General features: G+C 42.4%; 1 protein-coding gene across 3 annotated transcripts in view; it reads left to right on the top strand.

The window, feature by feature from the left end:
• Positions 1 to 23,124, top strand: part of LOC132819442 (EGF-containing fibulin-like extracellular matrix protein 1) — a 107,161-nt gene that overhangs the window by 63,976 nt on the left and 20,061 nt on the right. For all 3 annotated transcript variants that reach the window (XM_060830951.1, XM_060830949.1, XM_060830950.1), the window contains exon 5: positions 19,169 to 19,291. In XM_060830951.1, the coding sequence (XP_060686934.1) occupies positions 19,169 to 19,291 (123 nt within the window). The remainder of the gene's footprint in view (positions 1 to 19,168; positions 19,292 to 23,124) is intronic.

Raw genomic sequence — 23,124 nt, 5'->3', positions numbered from 1 at the left:
CATGTCCATGCTGTCTCTCATCTTCATTTCACAGGTCATGCTGCTGACTAACTGTATACTCAACAAGAGACCCAGCAGCATGTGTAATTAAGGACACATAGAATCCCTATGCCCATCAAGCCCATACTGACCCTCCTAAGAGTATCCAACCCAAAGCCCCCCTTCCCTATAATCCCACAATCCCCATAGCAAATCCACCTAGTACACATTCCTAGACAATATGGGGCATTTTAACATGACCAATCCACCTAAACTGTATATCTTTGGACTGTGGGAAGAAACTAGCGCACCCAAAGAAACCCACACAGTCAAGGGGAGAATATGCAAACTTTCCAAAGAGTCGCCCACGATTGAAGTCGAACCCAGGTCCCTGGCACTGTGAGGCATCTGTACTAACCTCAAAGCCTTTGTGCCATCCAGCATATTGACAGCCTGAATCTCTTAAGGACAACCTACTGGAGCTGCTGTGGACTGGGCATGCCTTGTACAGAAGCAGAAATGCAGAATACAAAGCAACAGACAAAAGAGAGTAAACATGGGATTTCTGATATGACTCCAGAATTATTAGTCAGGAATTTGAAAGGAAGCGAGATGCAATGTTCCTACAGGAGAAAGGAGTCTTTCAAGATGCATCCTTAGGAGGGAATGGAGCGGGTGGCCAGCCAGGTTTGTTTTGGAGAGTCTGGGTCTGGGCCCGAGGATCCAGCAGCAGTGCCAAAAAAAAGGTCACTCAGGAATGCAGCTTAAAAAATCATTTTATATCCACTACATCAGCAATCTCTCATGCAACACAATGCACCAAATACCCATCACTCACTGGTCAGCAAGACTCAGCCTGGCATTCAACTATTCCACATCACCTGGTGCCAATGGTTTTGGGGTATATTAACCCGCTGTCCTTCCTCAGTCCAATACTAGCATGCCAACCCCTCCACTTGCTGTTGTCTCTCTTGCAGTCATCATGCTGTTCTCATCTGGACAGGCGGAGTATTGTGCCAGGAGGAGGACAGCATCCAGCCTCTTGTTCTTCTTGATGGGTATGTCACAGAATGAAGGTGTTGAGGCTCTTGCCAGGCCATGGACATTCACCAAGAGGCTCTTCTAGAGAATCTCCCCATTAGCGGCTCCCACAGCTACCTGCTTGTAGTGGATTGCACACTGTGCCATGGGGAATCCCATTAATCTCTGAGGCATGAACTCTCCTCTTGCTTCTCTCTGGTTAGTGAGAAGTTAGCACAGACCCTTTACATTCATATAGGCATCTCTCACTTCCCTGGGAAGGCAATGGCCTCGTGGTATTATGGCTATACTATTAATCTATGATGCTGCAACATTAATCTGGGGACCCAGGTTTGAATCCCACCACAGCAGGTGATGGAATTGAATTTTTAAAAAACATAAACCTGCAATTACATATCTAAAGATGACCATACAATCATTATTGATTGTCAGAAAATCCCATCTGGTTCACTAATGTCCTTCAAGGACAGAAATCTGCCATCCTCACCTGGTCTGGCCTACATGGAACTCCACACCCACAGCATTGTGATTGGTTCTCAGTTGCCCTCTGAAATGGCCTAGCAAGCCATTCAGTTGTATCACTTGCTACAAAATTTCAAAGAACTGAAACTGGAAGGATCATCTGGCATTGACCTGGGGACCAGAAAAGACAACAGCAGAAACAGCCCTGACAACCTAGCAAAGTCCTCCTTGCTAACATCTGGGGGCTAGTGCCAAAATTGGGAGAGCTGTCTCACAGACGAATCAAGCAACAATCTGACATAGCTATACTCATGGAATCATACCTTACAGACAATGTCCCAGACACCACATCACCATCCTTGGATATATCCTGTCCCACCAGCAGGATGAACCTAGCGGAGGTGGCAGTACAGTGATATACAGCCAGGAGGGAGTTGCTTTGAGAGTCCTCAACATTGACTCTGGACCCCAAGAAGTCTCATGGCTTCAGGTGAAACATAGGCATGGGAAACCTCCTGCTGATTCCCACATACCATCCTCCCTCAGCTGATGACTTGGTACTCTTCCATGGTGAACAACATTTAGCGGAAGCACTGTGGATGGCAAGGGTACAAAATGTACTCTGGGTGGGAAATTTCAATATCCACCACCAAGAGTGGCTAGGCAGCAGTAGGACTGACTGAGCTGGTCGGGCCAATCAGGTCTGGTGAATCGAATTGGCTAAAGACTGGTGTCTGTAACGCTGGGGACCACTGAAAAAGGCTGAGATGGATCATCCACCCGGCACTTCTGGCTGAAGATTGCTGCAAAAGTTTCAGTCTTACCTATTTGTGGAGCCTCCTCCTCCAGTGAGTTGTTTAAATGTCCACCACCCTTCTTGACTAGATTATGCACGACTGCAGAGCTTAGATCTGATCCATTGGTTGTGGGATCGATTAGCTCTATCACTTGCTGCTTATGCTGTTTTATGTGGAAGTAGTCCTGTTTGGTGACTTCATCAGTTTGACACCTCATTTCAGGAATACCTGGTGGTGCTCCTGGCATGCCATCCTGCACTCTCCATTGAACCAGGGTTGATCCCCTGGCTTGATGGTAATGGTTGAGTGCCAGGCCATGTGGTTGAAGATTGTGCTGGAGTACAGTTCTGCTGCTGTTGATGGCCCACAATGCCTCATGGATGCCCAGTCTTGAGTTGCTAGATCTGTTTGAAGTCTGTCCCATTCAGTGCAGTGATAGTGCTACACAACACAATATATTCTCAATGTGAAGGTGGGTCTTTGGCTCCACAAGGACAGTATGGTGGTCAGTCTTACCAATACTGTCATGGACAGATACATCTACAGCTGGCAGACTATGAAGGATGAGGAAAAGTATGTTTTTCCATTTTCTTGGTTCGTTCACCACTTGCCGCAGATTCTGCTAGACTGACCCCCATACTGTCTTGTGAAGCCAAAGATCTACCTTCACATTGAAAATATATTGTGTTGTGTGGCACTATCACTGCACTGAATGGGACAAACTTCAAACAGATCGAGCAACTCAAGACTGGGCATCCATGAGGCGCTGTGGACCATCAACAGCAGCAGAACTGTACTCCAGCACAATCTGCAACTCATGGCCTGGCATATCCCCCACTCAACCATTACTGTCAAGCCAGGGGATCAACCCTGGTTCAATGGAGAGTGCAGGATGGCATGCCAGGAGCACCACCAGGTATTCCTGAAATGAGGTGTCAAATTGGTGAAGTCACCAAACAGGACTACTTCCACATCAAACAGCATAATAGAGATAGAGCTAATCGATCCCACAACCAATGGATCAGATCTAAGCTCTGCAGTCCTGCATAATCTAGTCAAGAAGGGTGGTGGACATTTAAACAACTCACTGGAGGAGGAGCTCCACAAATAGGTAAGACTGAAACCTTTGCTGCAATCTTCAGTCAGAAGTGCCGGGTGGATGATTCATCTCAGCCTTCTTCAGTGGTCCCCAGCATTACAGACACCAGTCATCAGCCAGCTCTATTCACTCTACATGATATCAAGAACCAGTTGGAGGCCCTGACAACATTCCAGCAATAGTACTGAAACCTTGTGCTCCAGAACTTGCCATTCCCCTAGCCAAGCTGTTCCAGACAGTTACAACACTGGCAGCTGCTTGACAATGTGGAAAATTGACCAGGTATGCCCTGTGCAAAATAAGCAGGACAAATCCAACCAAGCCAATTACCACCCCACCAGTCTCTTCTCAATCATCAGGAAAGTGATGGAAAGTGTCATCAACAGTGCTGTCAAGCAGCACCTGCTCAGCAATAACCTGCTCAGTAATGCCCAGTTTAGGTTCTACCAGAGCCGCTCAGCTCCTGATCTGATTACAGCCTTGGTTCAAACATGGACAAAGGAACTGAATTCCAAAGAAGAGGTGAGAGTGACAGCCCTTGACATCAAGGCTGCATTCGATGGAGTGTGGCATCAAGGAGCCCTAGCAAAACTGGAAACAATGGGAATCGGGGCAAACTCTCCGCTGGTTGGAGTCGTACTTGACATAGCAAGATGATCATGGTTGTTGGAGGTCAGTCAACTCAGGTCCAGGGAATCTCTGCAGGAGTTCCTCAGGTAGTATTTACAGCCCAACTACCTTCAACTGCTTCATCAAAGGCCTCCCCCCTGACTCCCGAAAGCCTGTCCATCATCTACAAGGTACAGGTCAGGTGTGTGATGGATTGCTTCCCATTTACCTGGATGAGTGCTGCTCCAACAACACACAAGAAGCTTGACACCATCCTGGACAAAGCAGCCAGCTTGATTAGCACTGCATCGATAAGCATCCACTCCCTCCTCCACCGACACTCAGTAGCAGCAGTGTGTACTATTTACAAAATACACTGCAGAAAATCACCAAAGATCCTCAGACCACACCATCCAAACCCATGACCACTTCCATCTGGAAAGACAAAGGCAGGAGATGTATAGGAATTCCACCAACTTCAAGTTCTCCTCCAAGCCACTTGCCATCCTGACTTGGAAATATAGCACCATTTTTTTCACTGCCGCTGGGTCAATATCCTGGAATTCTCACCCTAATAGCATTGTGGGTCAACCCACAGCAGGTGGACTACAGTGGATCAAGAAGGCAGCCCCTCACCACCTTCTCAAGGGCAACTAAGGCCAAGCAATAATTGTTTGCTCGCCAGTGATGCCCACATCCCACAAAATGAATAAGTAAAAGAAAATGAAAAAAGTTGCTGAAGTGACCTGCTCTAAAGGATCTACTGATGTAGAAATGATGTCTATCACGACACCTCCTCTGTCTGGTTCTGTGGCCTCAGATTGCAAAGATCACTCGCAGCGTCCTTGGTGAACTTGAGGTCCTTCAAATTCTGCTTCTGGCTGTGATGGAGGTAGGAGAAATATTGCTTCATGATTCTTAGAGCGTAGGATCTTCTGTTCAGTTTCCCTCTGCTCACTTTTTGCACTCTTTGCAGTCTGTTCCATTTTCAAGCCTTACTGCTGCCCAAGAAGAATGCAGGAATAGAATCCATAACTGAAGAAACAAGCCAACTGATTCTTTTGAACTCTTCAAGACAAGAACAAATTACTGCAGATACTAGAAGTCTCAAATTTAAATGGGAAATACTCAGCAAATCTGACACCATCAGTGGCGAGGGAAATGGGATTAGCAGGTTCCTTTTTCTGATGTAGAGATGGAGGAACTAGGAAATTGGGATGGGCGTGGAATACAATGTCAGGATGGCAGCCAGATGCTGCCTTGCCAGAGGGAAAGTTCCCAGGGATAGGCGAGGAACAAAGTTGTCAGCCTACAGTATGGAGGCAAGCATCCAGTTGGAACAATTATGGTTTTACTTGGGAACTGCTTTCCAAAAATGGTGTCAGAGTGAACCAGCCAGCTCTTTGTATGTGGCCTGTCACCGTGATAACTGCCAGCAACAGGGGCCACAATACTCACAGGGTCCAGGGGCAACATAGGCTGACAGGCCCCAGGGTAACTACAGGCTCACAGGGCCGGGGGCGACTACAGGCAGACAGGGTCCAGGGTGGTTACTGGCTGATAGGGCCCGGGTGACTACATGCTAACAGGGCCCAGGGTGACTACAGGCTGACGGGGTCCGGGGGCTGGCACAGATTCACAGGGCCCGGGGTGACTACAAGCTGATGGAGCCCGGGGTGACTACAGGCTGACAGGGCCCGGGGTGACTACAGGCTGACAGGGCCCGTGGTGACTACAGGGTCCAGGGGCTGCCACAGGCTCACAGGGCCCAGAAATGACCAAGTGCTCACAGGGCTCAGGGATGACCTTGGGCTCACAAGGCCAAGGAGCGACAAAGGTGCATAGGGCCCAGAGTGACCACAGGCTCACAGGATCCAGGGGCTACCACAGGCTCACAGGTCTCAGGGAGGACAACACACTTTTCTGAAGGGCTCCTCTATATCGTTTTGGTCTCAAAATCAGTTTACTCAACAAGGCGATCAAAATCATAACTGATTTTACAGCAGCTAAGTAACCATAATTTAGATATGATGCATGAAGTACGTACATAGAAAAGACATGTAATAGGTGAAAACTGTTTAGTGGTTCCCATAGGAGGATTCTAATCTCCTGCTTGCTTCAAACAATTTGCTCGTCTTGGGTGAGTCAAACAGATGGCTGATGTCAAAATTTATAGCTGGAGATTGCGGTTTCTCCTGTTCTCAGTCTTCTTGGAAAGTTTTCAGCCAATGTCAGCATTGATCCTTTTTTTATAAAAATAAATCCTCCTTTACCGTCTTGTGCTAGGTTAAGGCACTTCTATGGCCATTGACCCACTACACACAATATACAACCAATGAACTCTATGGTAAAAGTAGTTTGTGTAAGAAAAAAATGCTTGAATAGAATTCATGGAAAACATACCACTGTGTTGAAATTAACTCTCTTCTGCTACGGGTAATCATTTTGTTAATTATCCAAATCCTTTGAAGTTTCAAGGCTGAAACTGCAGGTATTTGAAATCTATTAATCTTGTGTAAATAAGTATGAAATTGACAGAGATCAGACAGTCAGAGCTGTCAATCAAGCGGAGGCTCTGATGTTTCTAGAAAGTAATGGGTGTCTGGGCTCTCAGCCAAGACTCACCACTTAATTGGCTATCCCCAAAAATGGAAACAAAGAAGTCTAAGAAGGAAAGGCAAGTCAGAGATGGACCAGAGTGGTAATTGGAAGCAAAGTTAATTAAATTTTCCAGTTCAGTTCAAGAGCAGGAAGTAATGCCTAAATAATACTGGAACAAAGAATGATTCACATTTCCCACAAGAAGTCAGAAACTGCTAGGAAACTTAAAGGTTTTAGTCCATTTATTTGGAGAAAGTGAATGGGAGTTAAAGAGGAATTTGTACAATATTATAACAAGTGCAGTCAAGTGGTGGAGCATGATTGTGGATGAGAACTGGTTCGGTCCCCATTCAAGAAAAAAAACAGTAAGCTCTAGAACTCTAGAATGTTTTGCTGATGATTGGAGATGTAGAAGGATTGGATGGCCCCAGTGAAAGAAAAACACTTAGGGCCAGAAAGTTGGAAACTATTGAAGTGACAGAGGATATTGCAAGAGTCATGAATGTAGATGGGAAGAGATTGGACAATGGGGGATAATGTGTGATACTGGAAAAGCACAGCCAGTCAAGCAGTATCCGAGGAGCAGGAGAGTTGAAGTTTCGAGCATAAGCTCATCAGGGTGAAGAGCTGATCTGATGAAGAGCTTATGCTCAAAAGGTCAACTCTCCTGCTCCTCGGATGCTGCCTGACTGGCTGTGCTTTTCCAGCACCACATTTTTTGACTCTGATCTCCAGCATCTGCAGTCCCCACTTTCTCCTAATGGGAGATAAAACAGAATTGAGATCAGAACATAAGAACTGGAGTAAGAGAAGGCCATTCAGCTCCTCAAGGCAGCCTTGTCTTCAACAGATTGTGGCTGATAAGCCCCAGGCCTTAAGTCCTCTTTCATGACATATCTTTGAACTCAGTGATGTTTCAAAAATCTATTTACCTTTTTTTTTAAAATACCTTCAATGGTCTACCCTCTCTACTGTTCTGTTATAGAGAATTTCAGACATTCATTACTCTTTGACAGAAGAAATTCTTTCACATCTTGGTTTGAAATGAGTGTCCCCTTATTCTGTAACCGTCTCCCTGTTCAAGATTCCCCCACTAAAGGGAAACACCTTCTCAACATGTATTCTGTCAAGTCCCCCAGAATCTTGTATGTTTCAATGAAATCAGCCCACATTCTTTTCAACTCTAATGAATAAAGGTCCAACCTGTTTAATTGTTTTTGATAAGGCAACTCCTTCATTCCATGAAACAGCTTGAGGATCTCTGTTAAACTGCCTCCAATGCCAGTGCATCCTGTCTCAAATATGGAGACCAAAAGGTGCATACAGTATCCCAGGTACAGCCACACCAACATCTTATACAGTTGGAATAAGATTTCCCTATTTTTAAACTCCAACCCCTTAGCAATAAAGGTCAAAATGCCATTGGCTTTCTTAATTACTTGCTGTATTTGTATGCTAACTTTCTGTAACTCATGTACACATTCTTGGAGTCACTCTCCATTTAAATAATACTATGCTTTTTGATTCTTCTTACCAAAGTGCATGACCTCACAAAAAGTATTAGTGAACAGAGACTTCTTTGTCAGTATCCTGCAGCACTCCTTGAAATTCCAAAAGGTTAGGAACCCACCTCCATAAATACAAAACAATATTTCCACTAATTTGCTGAGGTGGTCTACTGAGCCCAAATTCCCAGCCATTGTTTTCTGACACAACATGGAAAGTACAAATAGTTATGCAATTGGAAAGCTCAGTGCCAAGTTCTGAACTGTTACTGATGCTTTCCCAGAAAGTGATATATTCACTAAGAATAATTTGTTTTGTCCATTGGTCTTCTCATCTAAAGAGCATCTTAGAACTAAACACTGTTCTTGTTACAAAGTTTGATTCTTCATAATTGAACGTTCAATTTGGCATGACACTAGGAATCAGAAAATGCATCTGAACTGTGCTGCAGAATGTTCTATGTTGGCCCAATAACCTTGCCCTGAAACTTAAAGTTATTTTCTTTCATACTCACTTGTGGTCTCAGAAATAACTTCTTATTTCCTTATGGAAACTACAATCATTGTCCAACACAGCTTGCTGCTTCTCTTGCACAGATGTGCTTTCATCACATCTCAGACCACTACATTTGAGTAAACCTTTAACTTGTCACCTAGCTAATATGCTGGGATTGTGAATTAACTGGTTTCTACAGTGGGCAACCAGTGGACAATACTAGTTTTAATCCCAGCAGTAATTTGAAAATTGAATTCATCAATTTAGAATCCAGTTGTCTGAGGTAAAAGTGTATTATATTATTTGTTTTTTCTCCCATGCATTTTCTTTGATTCAAGCAAGTTTAGAAGTTTTAAAATGTCTCCAGATAATAATAGATAATAAAGAACATTTGCAGGTAAACCATTTCAGGTGTGTTCATCCCTTCTTTAGAAGGAGAGATAAATGATTATCTGTTTACGATGGTCTTTAAGCTTTTCCAAGTCTAAATGAAACATAAATGTTTGTGTCCTATTGGGATAATAAAAACGTTAGCTGTGTATTGAGCTTAGCTAAATTTCAAAATGTCAGGAGGTCAAGTAAATGTTTCATGTAGATTTATCATCTTAGGCTTTTATTTGTGATTTTAGTGACTTCCTCAGAAGATTGAGTATGTACTCTGGATAGTGTCCATGGTGAGGAAAGTAAATTAGGAGATAATGAGGACTGCAGATGCTGGAGATCAGTGTTGAGAGGTTGAGAGTGTGGTGCTGGAAAAACACAGCAGGTCAGGCAGCATCTGAGGAGCAGGAGAATCGACATTTCAGGCATAAGCCCTTCATCGGGAATCAGTTTCTCCTGCTCCTCGGATGCTGCCTGACCTGCTGTGCTTTTCCAACACCACGTCCTCAACTGAGGAAAATAAATGACCTATATGAAGAAAGATGCTCAGAGTTCTTTCATTCTTAATGTTTGTAATTTGGAGCCATTGCTTCACGTCTTTCCTTAAAGCCTCAGTTCAGATCATTTGTAAAATCTGAAATGAGCAAAACAAAAGCCTGTTGACTTATGTTCAATACGTCTAATATATATAGTTCTAAAGTAATCATGACTCAGTGATTTGACATAACATAAGCCACGAAGTGATTTCTTGGCAGGAATACTGGAATTATAGAATGACTGTCAGCGGTTTTGTTTTCGGGAATTCACAAAGCTCAGATAGTGTATTTCTAATCTAACTTGAGGGCTAAAATTACATTGTAGTTAAGGATTTTCTGCCACTTTGCTGGGGCAGAGCATGCAAGTGATACAGTATCATGACAGCCTGAAATTTCCGATCCAGTTTATTTGAATAATTCTCAGTTTCTCATGAACAAAGAAAAAGTTGCATTGTGGAAAGAAATGACTGTTGTAACACACAATTCTATAATACACAATAATATAATGCAGCTTTACATTAAGGTCTTTATGTCTCGTTCATTCTCATAATTCAGCAGAGTATCCCTTCAACATGTAAAGTTATAAATCTTTCTTATCTTCAGGTAAGGGGAAGAATGGGTCTTGGGTAGTGGTGTAACATGGGCAGCAGCAAATTAACAGCCAATTTTACAGTGCACCTAACTTTTCAAACTGATATAACGCAGGTTGCTTCCTCCCTATTCTCAATCCTGCCTTCCTATATACAACTGATTTCATCCCTATAATTTTTTACTCCTAGTGGTTTAAGTTACTGCACAGTGCACAATCACAGGCACTGGTAGTAGCATGCAGGTATACACACATGCATTGCAGTGTCCTTTCATTTTCCAACCTTGCAAAACTATATTTTGTCAGCTAGAACCAAATGTCAACATTGAGGCTCAATCACAATCTTGGTCACATCTCTTCTAGCACCTTAGGTGTTTTGTGCACCAGCCACCCCAGCTATGGCATCCCTTGTCACCTTCTTCACACACAACAAGTGACCCCTTAGTGTCCACTCCGGAAACATTCCCTGACCTTCAGCTATCCTATCCAAGCAAGAGAAATCCCGAAGAAATATTAACCCTTGCAGCAGGCTGCCATACATTCTGGTGAAACACATCTGATTAGTCTATTCTGCGATTTGATTTGATTTGATTTATTGCTATCAATGTACCTAAGTACAGTGAAAACATTTGCTTTGCAAGCAGTACAGAGAGATCATAACATAAAAGGACATACAGATCATAAGATGTTTCAACAGAGCGAGGCATATAAGATGCATAAAAGCAAGATCAACATTAGGTTTGAAATTAGAAAGTTCTATTCAGCAGTCTCATAACAGCGGGGAAAAAGCTACTCTTGAGCCTGGTGGTATGTGTGTTTAAGCTTGTGTATCTTCTGCCTGCTGGAAAAGGTTGGAACACAGTTCTACCGGGTGGGAGGGGTCTTTGATGATGTTGGCAGCCTTTCCACAGCTGCAAGAAGCATAGATGATGTCCATGGATGGAAGGTTGGCTTGGTTAATGGTGTGGGCTGTAGTTTCTTACAGTCCTGGGCATAGCAGATGCCAAACCAAGTCATTATGCATCCAGATAGAATGCTTTCTATGGTGCATCTGTAAAGGTTGGTGATGATCCAAATGGACATGCTGAATTTCCTCAGCCTCCTTAGGAAGAAAGGTGGTTGTTGTGATTTCTTGACCATCACACTGACGTGGGAGGCCCAGGACAGATTGTTGATTATTGGCACTCCTCAGAACTTGATGCTTTCGACCGTATCCACCTCAGCTCTATTGATGTAGATAGGGGCATGTCCCCTCCCTTGCTTCCTGAAGTCAATGATCAGTTATTTTGTTTTGCTGACACTGAGAGAAAGATTGTTCTTATTGCACCATGACACCAAGCTCTGTATTCTGACTGTTCAATGTTTGATAGCCAGCCTACAATGTGGCGTCGTCAGCAAATTTGGCGCCACAGCCGTGGTGTACAGGAAGTACAGTAAGGGACTGAGTACACATCCTTGCAGGGCGCCAGTATTGAGGATTATCATGGAGGAGATGTTGTCTATCTTCACTGATTGCAGTGGTCCAGGAAGCTGAGAAATCAGTTACAGAGGGCGGAGCCAAGACCTAAGTCTTGGAGTTTTGACTATGCAGTACCAAATAAGAAAAATACAAAATAAGACTGTGTATTTGAAGAAAAAAATTGACTGACAACAAAAAATAGTTTGGTTGGAATAGGCTGTAAGTCAGAACTTGTGCCTTTTGGGGGCAGGAATTTTAGGTGCAGCCTAGATCCAGTTGCATTTCCTAAACCAAATATGGAGTTAGGAAAGAATGGCATCAAGCTAACTTCTGTGTCTGCTGCCTTCCCCTTTTTCCTTCTGATCATCCGTTACAATGGTTAGAATCTAGTGAAGCAGCAGATAAGCAGTGAAAAAGGCAGCCACAGATACTTACTTGTGTGGGAATGAAAGTGACTGTTCCCTGACAGTGAGCTGCAAGTCGTGAAGTAGTTTAGCAGCGGACTGCTAAATTCGATTTTCCTGCTCCTCGGATGCTGCCTGACCCGCTGTGCTTTTCCAGCAACACACTCTCAACACAACAGTGTCAATTAAGTTCAAGAGCTAACTGTGATGTTATCGATGGCAATAGCCTGGTCAGACAGTACACGTGGTTGAATTGACACATCATATGAACACAATCAGAAAAACCTAAGCCTTTAACTACTTCCAAGCAATATACCCTAAAGAAAATGGACGACATACATTCAATGCTAAATTGAATATTTATTAACACAAATTAAAATCTTTGCCCAGCTAGGTTTGATCTTATCAGCAACCTGAAAGATTGATGACCAACCCAGGCTAGGCCTTCCTTGTAAATGCAGTATCCAGATTCAAGGCAAACCCAGCCTGGAACCGGATTCCATAATATAAAGCAACATTGTCTACAAAGTCGCGTATCATATTGACTTGTGACACCCCGTCACTAAAGTAAAGCCAAAAGAACTGTGGATGCTGTAAATCAGAAATTGCTGGAAAAATGCAGCTGGTCTCACAGCATCTGTGAAGAGAAATCAACATTAATGTTTCACGTCTGGTGATCCTTCCTCAGAACACAAGGAAGGGTCGCTGGACCTGAAATGTTAACTCTGATTTCTCTTCATAGATGCTGCCAGGCGTGCTGACTTTTTCAGCAGCTTCAGTTTTGACACTCTAATAGACTTATAGAGGTGTACAGCATGGAAACAGATCCTTCAGTCCAACCCGTCTGTTTTGTTTAGGAGAAAAGTGGCACTGTACTTGTCTGTTTTGATCCAGGTCAGCTACATATCACAACAAAGAGATGCCCGTACAAAATTTATACACTGGATGAGCTTCCCAGGAGCCAAGTATATTTCTAAAGCTCAATGCCAAGTATAGATTATGGTTAGTAAACTTGCTCTGGAGTCACAGAAACACCATTCAATGAAATTTTATTTCCTCAGACTATTATTTGGATCAGCCAAAATAATATTCAAACATCACATGGATCATATCATAAAAAATCTACCAAGGTTTCTCTGTATCCAAGATGACATTACAGCCCTCAGAAAAAATAAACAGGAGCATGCCCTGAACCTCCATTGGCTCACAACAGTGGCACGAAAACATGGTTTTGTTTCCAGCAGTAAATAAATGTCATATTAACATTCGTCAAAACAATTTCTTTCAAAGACAGCTGAAAGCAGGAGGCTCTCCCATCTGACCAAGGTAGCCTGGATTAACTCGTAGTAGAAGTGAGCAGTCACCAAGGCCACAAGCACAACTGGGTTCAATGCCATAAAAAGCTCAATGCCTCACCACGCTCTGCAAAGATGTGTGCGCAAAGTGGCACGCAATACAGCAATAAGCAATGTAAAAGTTCACAGGAAACGTATAGGAGGCGAATGTTTGGATTCCAGGCTTTAAGGTCAGTTGGAATATGTAGAAAGAATGCCTTGCAGCCAGTTGTGCTGGTGTCAGGAGAATGCTTGCGGATCATTGTGTGAGGTAATATTAGCTGCTGTAGGTCTGCGTGCTTTTAAAGGTCAATCTTTATATCTGCGTGCAGGACCAAAGAGCATGAAACATCAGAGAGTACTCGAGGGTGGGTGTCATGTCCTCTAAACATTCATGCTTACAAGGAGGCAGCAGTCGAACTGGCTGTACAGTAAGATGGACACTCAGTTGTGAGCAGCGAGGCTGAAGTATCAACAGAACAAAACAGCGTTGTTTCCAACCTGGTGTCAAGAAGTAGGCATAGAGAAGATATGTACATATAATGGAAAATGGGATAATATGTACAGAAAGCTAATTCTTACATTTCTCAGAGTCTGCAACAAGCTGGAACACCTTATTTGAAGAAGAAGAACATCCATAGGATACATAATCCCTCCATGGTGACAATACATGAGTGATTAGACTTATATTCTCAATCTGGGGAACACATAACCGATAATGTCACAGCAATTGGTGGAGAATATGATAGTGGAGGTCCCTGGCACTGGAGAGGGTACCTGGAGACAAGGCTGTGCCAATGGTAGCCTGCTAGATACAACCAGAAGAAACCTACTGTGGATGGCAGGAGAACATCTGGATGAAGTGCCTGCAGCTATACACTGTCTTCAGCAAATTACTGAGGAGCCCATCTAAGCCAAGGGTTCTGTTGTGGTTTCCTCCGTCAAGAGGGTGGTGATTGGCACAGGAAGCCAGGTCTAGCAGAACATTCAGTGGCTGCCTGAATGTGCCTTGGATACATATCCCAACTTGTGGAACGTTTCAGAGAACGTCCCACCAAACAATCCCACTACCCTGTGGCTGATCACTTCAACTCACTCTCCCACTTCGCCAAGGACATGCAAGTCCTAGGCCTCCTTCACCACCAAATCATAGCTTCCCGACGACTGGAGGAAAACATCTCATCTTCTGCCTTGGGACCCTCCAACCACATGGGACTCAATGTCGATTTCACCAGTTTCCCTCATTTCCCCTCTCCCTTCTCCCGTTCCCCCACCTTATCCCAGATCAAACCCTCCAACCAGCACCACACTCTTGAACTGTCCTACCTGTCCATCTTCCTTCCCACCTATCTGCTCCACCCTCCATTCAAATCTATCACCATCACCCCCCACCTCCATTCTCAGCTACCTACTCTCCCAGCCCCACCCCCCTCCCATTTATCTCTCAGCCCCTTTGGGCCTACTCCACATTCCTGATGAAGATTTTATGCTCAAAACGTTGATTCTCCTACTCCTCGAATTACTACCTGACCAGCTGTGCTTTTCTAGCACCACACTTTTTGACTCTGATCTCCAACATCTGCAGTCCTCATTTTCATCTACACATTCCATCATTCTGGCTTTGGGTTTTATATTGGATAGGCAGGAAGGGCTTAGCTATCTAGACCACCCTCCAGTGTCCTTGCTTCTGCTGTGGTGAGAGAGGAGCCATTGCACATTGAGAGGACAAAGGGCACCAGCATCTGCCTCAGAGCTGTTTGTGCTCCGTATGGTGCAGGAGACCAAGTGATCTTGGAGGTCTGTGTAGCACTTATGGTGCTCTGTCTGAGCAGACTAGAAAGCAGAATCTCACCTTCAGCAGTCCAATGGTTTTGTTTTAATGTTGATTTTGTTGTGGCATGGGAAGTTGGAGTCTGTGCTAGAAAAGCACAGCAGGTCAGGCAGTATCCAAGGAGCAGGAGAATCCAAGTTTCAGGCATAAGCCCTTCATCAGGAATGAGGCGTGTGGGTTGGGGCTGAGAGATAAATGGGAGGGGATTGGGTTTGGAGAAAGGTAGCTGAGAAAGCAATAGGTGGATGAAGGTGAGGGAGAAGGTGGTAGGTCGGGGGGGAGTGATGGACAGGTCCAGTGGACGGTGCTGGGTTGGAGGATTGGGACTGGAATAATGTGGGGGAGGGGAAATGAGGAAGCTGTTCAACAGGTCTTGATTCTGAGCTCCAGCAGTCCTCACTTCCTCCTTGTGGCATGGGAAGCATTATATGACTTCTCCAGTGGGATCTGATGAGATATCATCAGCCAGGTCTTTTGGAGGATATCCCCTGTCACCCAGGAGCCATCCTTGAGGTTCTACCTCAGAGTGACTGATAATGCATAAATCACCAGTGATCCTGAGAAGTGAGTAACACTTTTGGGATTTATTTTCAGTGAAAGATGATGGCTGTTCTCAAGAAGCTATCAATTCCAGCTATGGAACCAATCTGACTGTCCGGCTGCCTGGCTTTTAGGGCCCTCTGTGAATGGCACAATATCATTGGTGTATTTAAGCACTGTATTGATGAAGTTCCTAATGCATGTGTGTGTGTAGCTAACTGAGAGATTCCAAATATATTCCCCATGGTGCCCTGGTTGAGTTCAATCTGATGACTAAGTTTTCATGAGTATGTTAATATTTTTGTTAGATTAGATTAGATTAGATTCTCTACAGTGTAGAAACAGGCCCTTCGGCCCAACAAGTCCTCACGGACCCTCCGAAGAGCAATCCAGTCCAGTCCAGAACTAGAGGGCATAGGTTTAAGGTGAGAGGGGAAAGATATAAAAGAGACCTACGGGGCAACTTCTTCACACGGAGGGTAGTACGTGTATGGAATGAGCTGCCAGAGGAAGTGGTGGAGGCTGGTACAATTGCAACATTTAAGAGGCATTTGGATGGGTACGTGAATAGGAAGGGTTTGGAGGGATATGGGCTAGGTGCTGGCAGGTGAGACGAGATTGGGTTGGGATATCTGGTCGGTATGGATGGGTTGGACTGAAGGGTTTATTTCCATGCTGTTCAACTCTATGACTCTATGTCATTGGCCTTAATAATAGCTTCATTGATGGTATATTCTCTGTGTTTATCTAGAAATATTTTTCTTTAGGGTTTAATGAGTTTAGAGGCAATGACTAATTTCATAAGGCTTTTATAACTAAGTGAAATCACATTCCATTCCTTTGCATCAACAATTGCGTTTCAAATGATTGATTGTTTCATTTGATTGTTGCCAGTATGACCTGAATACAAATCTGTCTTGTGAATTTAACTCAGGCGGTAATTTGCTCTTCTAAAGGGTAGAAAGTTTTATCAGGATTTTTGGAGTCACCATCAGAAGTACTTGAGGAACTGACTCTTCAGCCTTTGTTGTTTCCAAATCAATAAGTTATTTGATTACGTACCATTCCTTTATCAACAATTTGTTGATCAGTGAAATAGCTGAAACTTTGACAGGATTTCAATGGATTGCCAATCCACATTACAGTGTTTGTTTTACATATTTTGTTGCATTTCTGCACTCTTTAAATTCTACACCCTTAAACATAAAAAATCTGAATTGCAATTTATGCTTTTTATTTGTTGGCTTCTCTCCCCTTTTGCTGCTTTAGAAATGGTAGGCTTTTATGGGGCTCATGCCAAAACAGAAGTTGAGATGATGTCACTTGATTTTTTTAGTGGCTTTAATGCTGTTTCTTACAAAGCAAAATGGTGCAATTGACTAATGTCAGATGCGGAAAGGACTCCAACAGCTTAGAGATCGGGTTATTTTTGCAGTTCCGACTTTGCTTTTCCAGAGGAATTCTTCCAGAGTGGAACTTGCACCATGTGCAAAACTCCCAGTGGTCTAGCACAGAAGCTTATTGTTAATCTGGTGGGATTGTGCTTTCATGGTGGATCAACAGATAGACAGTGCCCACAAATATTCCTTCTCAGCTTATGTTACTTCCCTTCAGAACAGATCAGATCACTCTGGTTCAGTTTGTTGGTTGTGAGCCTCAGCTCTGAACTCACCTAAGTAATTAGTGATGAGTTTGAAAAATCTTCACGTCTGCCAAGGCTGTTCTTATCTTTTAGTAACAACTAGCTGCCACCAGCAGTTGTTATGTGTATATGGAGTGTCGTATATTGTCATGTCATCCAACTGTGTTAAACGTATACTGCCTGTCTAGTCTGGAATTTATGCAATAATGCCACTGTGTAAGTTCAAGAATGTCATCTAAGATAGGTAGAATGATGCCACTGGCTTACAGGAGCAGGTGTCTGTACAAATACAAGTTATAATTGGTACACACCTTCAACTCCATGAGATAACAGCATGGTGGGTAACTGCCCCCTATGCGATTGGCCAACATACTCGCCATCACTGGTACAAGATTCCTCCCTACATAACAGATCTAATTTACAGGGTGTACTCATAATTTAAGTGAAGTTTATGAAAGAAAACTGCATGATTACATGCAAATTTAATGGGCGCAATTTATAAGGGTAATTAGGATCAACGATCAAAGGCTGCAAAAGAGCTATTAAGAGACCATAAAAGGACACAGATTAATCAGGCGGTATAAAGAAATGGCAAATCATCCTAGGATTAAAGATACAGCAACATGTAGAGACCCAGGCACAATTTGTCTCAGATGAGATGGATTTTTGGAGCTGGCAAGTCAGTAATGAAGCTGTGAAAGCCCATAGTCAGTAACAGAGTACAACAGACAGCTTTGAACTTTGATGCAGCAAGCTCCTTCCAAATAATCTCAAGGGATTTGTTTTCTCCCCAGGACAACCAAATAACTGTTCTTTCATATAGAAGGCAAGTCTGTCATGCACCCTTGCCAAAGCAGCTCAGTTTTGTTCCTCAACACAGGGCCTGCCTAGATGATAGACAGAGCAGTAAGTGTTCACAGATTGATTGAATTCCCTATTAGGGTGGTGGAAGCTTTATGGACAACAAATATTAACCCCATATTTATATCAGTAGAAAAGACTATTATTTGTGATGAGTCTCAGTTTTCAGAGGAAACCCTGCAGACATGGGGAGAATGTGCAAACTCTACACAGAGAGTGTTTCTCTCAGACAGTTGGCTGAGGGTGGAATCAAACCTGGGTCTCTGGTGCTGTGAGGGAGCAGTGCTAATCATTGAGCCACTGTGTTACCCTGATTCATACAGACTATTTATAACACCACTGATGCTGAAGACAAGATCCTGATGGACATGAAGCAGAACAGTGCAGCCAGTGCTGCTGCACATCTGACAGTCACATTAAGTCAGGAAACATTCACAAGTGTATGAAACATCATTTGTTGGAGTCTAAGTCTATGAAAGAGCAGGAACTCACTTGCATGTCGGTTTGATACCCACCCATACCCCAAGACTGTTTGGCAAAATGATTCATAACACAGCTCTCAGCCAATGCTCAATTGTTCGCACACTTGCCTTTGAGTCAGAAGACTGTGGGTTCATGTTTTACTCCAGGACTGGAGCACAAAAATCAAGACTGACACTCCAGTCTGAGGGAATGCTGCACTGTTGGAGATGCTGGTTTTTGAATGAGCTATTAAAATGAGGGCCTGACTATTCATCTCAGGTGCGCATGAAATAACCCATAGCACTGCTTCAAGGGAGATGAGGGGAGTGTCGAGCCAATACTTATTTAGACAAAAACAGCTTATCTGGTTATTATTCATTATTGTCTGTAGGGGGTTATTGTGTTCAAGTTGTTTCCTACAACAGTGACTACACTTTGAAAGTGCTAAATTAAGTATAAAACACTTCGTGATGCCTGATGATCATAAAAAGTATTACAGAAATGCAAGCATTTGTGTTTTTTTTCACTTTATTGAAACAGATATTGACGAATGTGCATTAGGAAGTCATAATTGTGGGCCAGATCTAATCTGTGTAAACACAAGAGGGTCATTCATTTGTCGCTGCAAACCAGGCTATCAAAAGCGTGGAAATCAGTGTTTGGGTAAGTACAGTAAAAGTACTTTTGGAACATACTTTGTTGTTACTTTGATTTATGAGTTTCTCGAGTCACCTAACTTTGTGTCATTCACGAGTAATCCATCCTGGAAGGTGGTGTGGACACATTGCATAATTTTCTGCTCATTCATTAAAATCAAATCAAATTGTAAAGTTGGAAAATTACTTCTAATATCAAGTTTAAAAGTTTTTTTTTATTAAATACATGTTTTTTTTCCAAAGCTTTAACAGTAAATTGTCAGTGTAGGCAAGCTCTAATATACACATTACTAGTTTGCCAGGAAATGTTCTGCTAGGACCAAGGGGGTAAAATTTAACTTCAAAGGGGGTATAATATTGGCAGTAGCTGATCAAATACTTGGCCTCCATAAAATGGGAGGCTCATTCACCACTGCCTGATTTCACATCCACCAAAGGTAACTTCACCCTTAGGATTTCTTTCAACTCCAAATATATAAGTAGCTACTATTGGAATGCAATGATCCCTTAAAGTAATAGAGAAACATCCTACATTATATTGTAAATTGTCACCATATAAGACCATAAGACATAGGAGTGGAAGTAAGGCCATTCGGCCCATTGAGTCCACTCCGCCATTCAATCATGGCTGATGGGCATTTCAACTCCACTTACCCGCATTCTCCCCGTAGTCCTTAATTCCTCATGAATGAAATGTCCAAAAGTAAATCTATAAATAATTAAGAGAAGTGCGTATGATTGTTTGCATAGAGCAATCTATAACTGTCAATTGTTTCTCCAGTCAAACTTTGAGGTTTTGCAATTCATTTGTCACCTATCTTTAAATACCAGCAGTTACATCTGCCTGAACCGTCTGGCACATTGCAACCAAAATCTAATCTAAACATGGGTTTGATTAACTAGACTTCTGAAAGTTCATTAAGTAACTTCTCTGCTAACTAATATCGAATGCTATTTTATCAAGCATATTGTCAATGGCAATTCTTACGATGAATCAGGGGTTATGCAGTTGCCAGGAAAAGGCTGTACATGTAATGAAAGGTACGTTGAAAGAAATTGGCAAGAGGCTTGTAAGAAATCTGCTTGGAAACACAGACTTCAGTTTTGACAGGAACCTAGGAAATAAATTAATGGGCAATTTTACACATAATGTTAAGAATTCATAGTTTGACGTGGTTAAGTGGTTTTACAAAAAAAAAAAAAAAAATTTCCTTTTAATTTTTCCAAAATATAGAATATTATCACTAAACAAGTATTGATAGGCTGCTTGGGAGAGGGGAGAAACTAATATATCCTCTTTTGACACAAGTAGGACATGAGGCTTCAATGAAGGAAAAGCAGGTAACAGAGAGAGTTAGCATTGGGCGAGACATGACAAAGTTCAAAATCTTTTTATATCGGCCTGCAATTATTCTTTAAGAAATACTGATCGATCCCCTAGGCTTTGAGTTTTATTTTCAGTTGAGGGCCAGACCTGCAGCTGATCCTAAGTGTGGCTCAAGAATTGAATTTGAATGTTGTAAATAGGCTTCTCCTTTATTTTCCTGTTACTGAAACCATTCCCAGATCATAGTGCAAAGAACTTCAGCAAGAATAGGGTGGTAATGATGTTGCAGCTGGACTTTCAATTTACTACCCTCTTTACTAACTAACATTCAGGTCTAAAAAACTGGGACAAAGTAATGTCCTTTTGTTGGAAATGTTCTTCTTGCTCTTAAGATTTTTATCATTCTTAAAACATAATCCTCAGAACTCATTTAAATAATTATAGCAAGTTGCCAGTATCTTCCTAGCTTCTCCGCTATTTCACTGACAGGGCTGTTTTGATAAGTGTTGAGAGGAGAGAATAGCAGGCGGGAACCAGTCAGCATGTGTAAGGAATGATGTGGTGTCAGGAGGAGGATCCTACTTTTTCTGGTTCTCCTTCAATCAAAACAAATTCCCCTCTTGGTGCAGCCTACAGGTGAACCCCCATTTGTGTCTAAAAGACTGAGCAGACCAACCCTCTATCCCAGAAGGGTCATAGAAAAGTAGCAAAACACTGTATTAACAGATCCTATACACTTTGAAAAGGGCCTGGATTCAATTGGAAGTGTTTCAGGCGTTTTTAGACCATTTTTGGGGTGGGGGGGTGTACAGCAACGGTCAATTTAAATAGTCAACAGGCAAGCAAGATTGCCAATTCATGCCATTTCATACATAAAATGATTTGAAACCTTTATCGGCTGGAAACTAAATTGAGAAAATCTAAGTCAGATGCAAGGAATAGACAAGAAAATGTAACTACATCTGTTTATCTGGAATCAAATAAAGACTGGGAGGTGAAAAGGCATTACATTATACTACAATTCTAATATATGACATTGTAATAGTAGCTGTTTAGATCCTTACTGAAATCTAACTTTAACTGAACTATAACCAATTTATCAGTACTTGTCTGATTTTTCAATGCAGTTCATTTATATAAATTAGATTTCAATTAAATATATCCTTTAATTCATTTGGGTAAACTTTTGATTGAAAGTAAATTATTTCAAGAATGTAAATTTAATGCATATACATGCAGGTATGTATTTTAAATCCTTCAATATGTAGAATGGGAAGTAATCATCAAATTTAATACCTAGGATCAAATGAAATTCAATTGATCAAATAATTTTGTTACAATAAAGTTAACCTAATGGAATTAGTACTATCCACAACAGTAGCTGTGCTTTGTATTGATGTTTTAATACAGTGTTTCCAAGTAAGTTGTAGCTGTCATTATATCATCTGGACAATCTATATTCCTGGAAGTGGACTGAATTTAACTGCTTAGCTCAAATTAAAGGAATTGCATTCAACATATTCCGTATGTCAAATGACAAATGTTGCCGATGAAATGTTGTTATCAACAAAAGCAAAACAGATATCTATCCAGGAGTACAACTTTCCAAATGCTAAATCATCCAGTTCTTTGAACTCCTATTTCAACACTTACTCTTTGACAGAGGATTTTGAATGTATAGAATAACAGTTGACCAACAATGTGCTGTAAAGCTCAGTGGAGATTATGCTTAATAAATCAAACAGTTTATAAATAACTCCATTGGAGCTTTAAACTACAATCTCACATACCTTTATTCCATACCAGCTGACCGCCTTCGTTATTGCACATAGAGATTTGGAATTTTTATTAGAGAACAGAGACTGGCTCTGACCTTAAAGGAAAGCTTAGCTAGGTTTTCTTTTGCAGAAATACAGATTTCCCTTCTATTAAATTCTTTGGTAAGAACCAGGTGGCACAGTGGCTCAGTCGTGAGTACTGCTGTCTCACAGCAGCAGGGACCAAGTTTGATTCCACCTTTGGGTGACTGTCAGTATTGAGTTTGCACATTCTCCCTGTTTCTCTGTGGGTTTCTTCCCACAGTCCAAAGATGTACAAGTTAGGTGGTTTGCCCATGCTAAATTGCCCATAGTGTTCAGTGTTAGTTGTGGGAAATACAGGGTGACAAGGATAGGATAGGGATTGGGTCTGGGTGGAAATGGTCTTCGGAGGATTGGGCTGAATGGCCTGTTTTCACACTGTAGGGACTCTGTGAACTATAATTACAGTTTTTACATTCTACTTTCTGGCTGCAGCTAGTCAGGTTGGGTGGCTGGAGTATGTCAGATGCTAGGAAGTTAAGAGAAGTGAGTAAGAGATCAAGGAAGGTGTGGGTGCATCACTGGAAAAGTCACAAAGTTTAAGGGAGCGAGGGTCATGGTCAGATGGGCAGGCAAGATTGGGGTAGAAAATGAGGAGATAGCAAGGGATCTGGGGAGGGCATGAAGGAAATAGAACTGATGTATCATGGAGAT

Source organism: Hemiscyllium ocellatum, chromosome 10 (genome assembly GCF_020745735.1).
Source record: "Hemiscyllium ocellatum isolate sHemOce1 chromosome 10, sHemOce1.pat.X.cur, whole genome shotgun sequence".
Classification (NCBI taxonomy): Eukaryota; Metazoa; Chordata; class Chondrichthyes; order Orectolobiformes; family Hemiscylliidae; genus Hemiscyllium; species Hemiscyllium ocellatum.
The sequence above is the reverse complement of the archived record's forward strand: the minus strand, read 5'-3'. Positions and strand labels throughout refer to the sequence as shown.